This window comes from Rhyacophila brunnea, unplaced genomic scaffold (assembly GCF_057557595.1).
Source record: "Rhyacophila brunnea isolate RB1 unplaced genomic scaffold, BYU_Rbru_1.0 scaffold_13, whole genome shotgun sequence".
NCBI lineage: Eukaryota > Metazoa > Arthropoda > Insecta > Trichoptera > Rhyacophilidae > Rhyacophila > Rhyacophila brunnea.
The window spans coordinates 28609174-28613716 of NW_028232785.1; the positions used below are offsets into that span (position 1 = coordinate 28609174).

Genomic DNA, 4543 nt, shown 5'->3' on the forward strand with positions numbered 1-4543 from the left:
AAAACAATAACAGGGGATTATTATGCATCTTTATTGGACCAGCTAAAAAACAAAATTGAAGAAAAACGGCCTCATTTAAACAGGAAAAAAATCTTCTTTCATCAGGACAATGCCCGTGTTCACACATGTTTACGATCAATGGCTAAAATTGAAGAATTGAAGTTCTAATTGGTCGACCACCCACCGTATTCGCCAGATTTAGCCCCCAGTGACTTTTTCCTTTTCCCAAACTTAAAAAAATGGCTAAGTGGACAACGTTTTTTTTCAAATGAAGAAGTCATCGATCGGACAAATGCTTATTTTGAGGACCTTCCGAAAACTTATTTTTCTGACGGTTTAAAAAAAATTGAGAAACGTCTAACCAAGTGTATTGAGCTCCAAGGAGATTATGTTGAGAGAAAAAAAAAAAAACTGTTTTAATGCTTTTTTCTAAGGAATTATTGACCCACCCTCGTAGCTTATAGTGAGTATCTTTAGAATTATCTTCAAATGTGTTAGTCTTGCCCTAATAATCTTGAATAATAAAATGCCCGATTCTTGTCAAATTTGGGATCACAGAGATTATCAATATAATTTTTTATCGTAAATATTTCACTATAATAATGTTAAAGTGAATGTTATGTTAGTGATGTTAACGCGCGTGTTTGAACATGTACCGTTTAAATAAATAAAACTTTAAAAAATCGGTTAGGTATCGATAAGATGGTTTTATAAATGCGTTTGAAAATTATTAAATGTGAAAAATGTTAACACCACTGCACATTTATGTACTGAAATATGACTATATTCTAAAACATTAGAGCGAGAGGTTTAAAAGAATACTATTTAATGTAATAAAAATACTTTATGCAGTCATCAAATGTTTAAAATAAATATAAAGGATAATAAGGCTTCAAAATTATATAAATAGATTATCTACAACGTTTAAGGTATGTCCAGGATCATGCTTTGAAAATAGAACAAAAGCTCCATTTTGACCTACGCTGAGCATGTATGTACCCCCTTAAACGCTGTGTCCTTGTGTGAAAAGTCTGTTTCACACGATACAATAGTAGGCATATTTACAGTTTACAATGAAAATCTCATCTCTATCGGTTTATGACAAAAATCATTTACAAAAACAAGCAAGAGAAATTATTGTTTTCAATTTGACCGAATATTTAAAAGTGATGAAAAGCAGTACAATTTTATAAGTGGATATATATTTATATAGAAAATGATTTTCACAGTCTGCGTTTTATAACAACTTTACTAAAATACCAATAAAGCCATTATTTGAAAATTATAACAAAATGTGTTTGGGTCATCGATATTATATTTAATATATATACTGATCACTTCTACTAATTCAGTCATAAGTTGTGTTCTCCTAATTATATTATTTAATGAATACATACCTGCAGCTATACAATCAGTTAATAGACAATCGGCATTTTTTTGTATTTTAAATCAAAGTAGGTAGGTACCTATTGATTACTTCAATTACTTTTTTCAATACGACTGGCTAGGAATAGTACGGAGATTTATTGAAATTTTAATCGTCAACCTTCGATAAAAATCGGCGAATAGAGAAGCAAATGTTACAATATATAAAATTGGATGTACCCCATGTCCTGGTGTGTAATCTGAATGCGAACATCCGGGTTGAGGATCTCTATCAGAAAATGGTGGCATTTTATCTTCAGTGAATTCGCGCTTTATATCAGTCTCAGCTTTGATACCTGTGACACCCGTCGCAGCGAACTGAAATAAACAACGTTTCATATAACATGTTGTCAATATTTACATATAACAAATTAAAGTTTTATTATCTAGGTGGAAGTAGGCTGTTGAAATCCGACATAAATAGTGCACAATAAACATTATCAGGCATACTTATTTGTTTTCATTAAATCGACTTTTATGAAAATTGGACATGATCCATAATTATTGTGAACACCCATATATATAATTAATAACTGTGTCCGATCCTAATAGAGTCATATGGACCTCCACAGAGTGGAGGTTTATATTAACAGATTGTGTTTGTACGTGAAATGGGTGTCAGCCACTTGCTCAACCTGTTAGGTCCATAATCTGACTAATACACAAATTGAAAATATGTGTACCTACATGCCAGACCCAGGATTCTACGCTATAGGACGATGTGACACCAGTGGCGCACCCAGGGGGAGGGGGCAAGGGGCCCTGGCACCCCCCAAAAATGAAAATTATCAGAATGATTTTAAACATTGAAATTGAAAGCTAATAAACTATACCCTTATTACAAATAAAAACACGGCAAAAAAATGATTTGTAATAATTCTCCAGCACCCTTTTTAGAAAAATTTCTTAGATTTTAATTTCTAACACAAAAATTTCGAAATACTAATGTCAGGTTTTTTTACAAACACAATCCCTAATGGAACCAATGACATTAATATGGACGAAGCATCTAGAAAATAAAATGACACTCACTTTGTGTCGGGTCTGTCGGATGGCGAAATTCATATTTTAATATCGGTATCCTACGCTCAAATGAACATTCTGCTTGCAAGCGGTCTGGCGACACCGCTGGGTCTGCCCATACAAAATTTCTGACTGTCAGGTTTCTACTCCACCGTTATTATTGTGTTACAAAATGCCAATGTGCCTAGTTAAAAATTGTAAAAAAAATCTACTGAACACTCCAAGAAAGATGGGATATGAAAATGCCATTTTAAGATATTGATGAATGTTTATTCAATGCAATTGAATGACAGAAACTATTGGACAGTCGCCTGTGATGCGCTGGGCTCACTTGCGTCTAATCTCCGAGAAGTCGTAAGTAACCGAGAATCTGTTTCTGACGCAATGAGTCATGACACTAATACGCCATTACAATAAAGGTTATAGTACTATAAATTCTCAAAGCTTGTATCGCATAATGGAAACGGATACGTCATATGGTCACGTGACATCTACCTATACATCTGTGAATGACTTTCATACACAATTTTTCGTGCGCGACGGGTATGAAGTGAGTTGTCCATTTAATATGTCATTGAATGGAACTGTCAAAAAATTCTCGGTGTCCACCCGAATTCCGGAGTCGTGTAGGTCATGGCTGGGAAGGGCTGACAGAGCTCTAGCCTAGGGGCCAGGGCTGTGGGGGGCCCGGCGTGTTGGGTTGACCAAGTAAGTGAGATAAACACACATCATAAATAGCTTTAATAGTAAAAAAAGTCGCCAGCGGCGCTATTGTGCTTCATGACCATGAATATTTTCAATTATTTATATAATTGTGCAATATATTTTTTGATTATTATGTGTCGATACTCGACAGCTCCATTATTAAAATAGATGTATTAAAATCGCCAATAATTCACTGTGTAAGTACCCTTAATTTGAACTTAAACACAATTTGAAGAACGTTATGTAGTGTTTCACACTGCCTTTAATCTTAGCGGTAGGTGGGGGGGCTGCTAAATATCCTGGCCTGAGGGCCCGTTGCAGGATGTGGAGACCATCGTGTAGGTACACCGAGTGTAATCGACAAAAGACCGATAAATTGAGAAATTAAGCTGTGAAGAAGAAAAAGATCCTATGGGACTAATTTACATTCTCCTCCCTGGCCCCCCCCCAATAATAAATCCTGGGTGCGCCACTGTGTGACACTGTTAACATAAGTACTTAGTACGTATTGTTGCAGAACCGATTTTGTTAATTCGAAGAAAAGACCACTGTAGGTATAAACCTTTTTTGTTCCTTCCGATTTAAAAATAATATTGTCCAGCAAGAGAAGACTAGATAGCCTAATGTTAATACCCCGTAAGTGACTTTTTACAAATGGTGCAGGAAGCTAAAAAAAATGAATATTGAATATTGAAATTAAAAAAATGAATAACCCGTAACCCAGTTACCTATGGGAATTTCACATTCGATGAACAGTATTTTTGTTGTTTGTAGTACTTACATCAAAAAGACATTTTCGACATATATGTCGGATACGGGTTATTGACACTAGAACATACGATATTGTTAATTTTTTGCTTAATTCCATTTAGATTTTATGAATATGAATTATGAATACCTTTGCTTAAACAAATACAATATCTACTTACCTCTTTTAAGGGTAAATTGCTGTCGTCCTCGATATTTTCCTGTTTGACTGACACGTCAAATCGACCCTTGCCCTTGAAGTGATTGACGTCTATCCGTTGGTATGCACGGTCGCCGATTACCTCCGCTGTTTTGTCAGGCAATAATTCGTCGTTTGTTTCAGTTTTTACTTCCATTTTATGCGGTATTTGATATCAGAATCTGTCAATAGCTTCACGACCACGTGCGTCGCGTTTTAATAGATAATATATATGGAATAGACAAAATGGCTTCTACCAATTCACCATAGACATCAGGAGATCGACCACAAAGAAGACTGATAATACTGACAATATTGAATTGAACACGAACACTGCGATAATGCTATAAAGATCTATAACTGGGGACATGCTAATCTAAAATATTACTGTGATCCATTAAAAGGTTCTGGGGGACCCTACTTTAAATTATTTTCAACTGGTCC

General features: G+C 35.0%; 1 protein-coding gene across 2 annotated transcripts; it reads right to left on the reverse strand.

Annotated features, from left to right (window-relative positions):
• Nucleotides 1-1364: 1364 nt before the first annotated feature.
• LOC147077173 (uncharacterized) lies at nt 1365-4297 on the reverse strand. Of its 2 annotated transcripts, none has more exons than XR_015069421.1 (2): nt 4052-4297; nt 1365-1743 (listed from the first exon to the last, which is right to left on the reverse strand). XR_015069421.1 is itself a non-coding variant. In XM_085940737.1 (2 exons), the coding sequence occupies exons 1-2, from the start codon at nt 4254-4256 to the stop codon at nt 1492-1494; spliced, it is 426 nt and encodes a 141-aa protein (XP_085796863.1). In that variant the 5' UTR covers nt 4257-4297; the 3' UTR covers nt 1365-1491. The 2 variants fall into 2 exon arrangements, 1 of the variants encoding a protein (XP_085796863.1); XM_085940737.1 differs by having other exon boundaries at nt 4083-4297.
• Between the last annotated feature and the right edge of the window lie 246 nt (nt 4298-4543).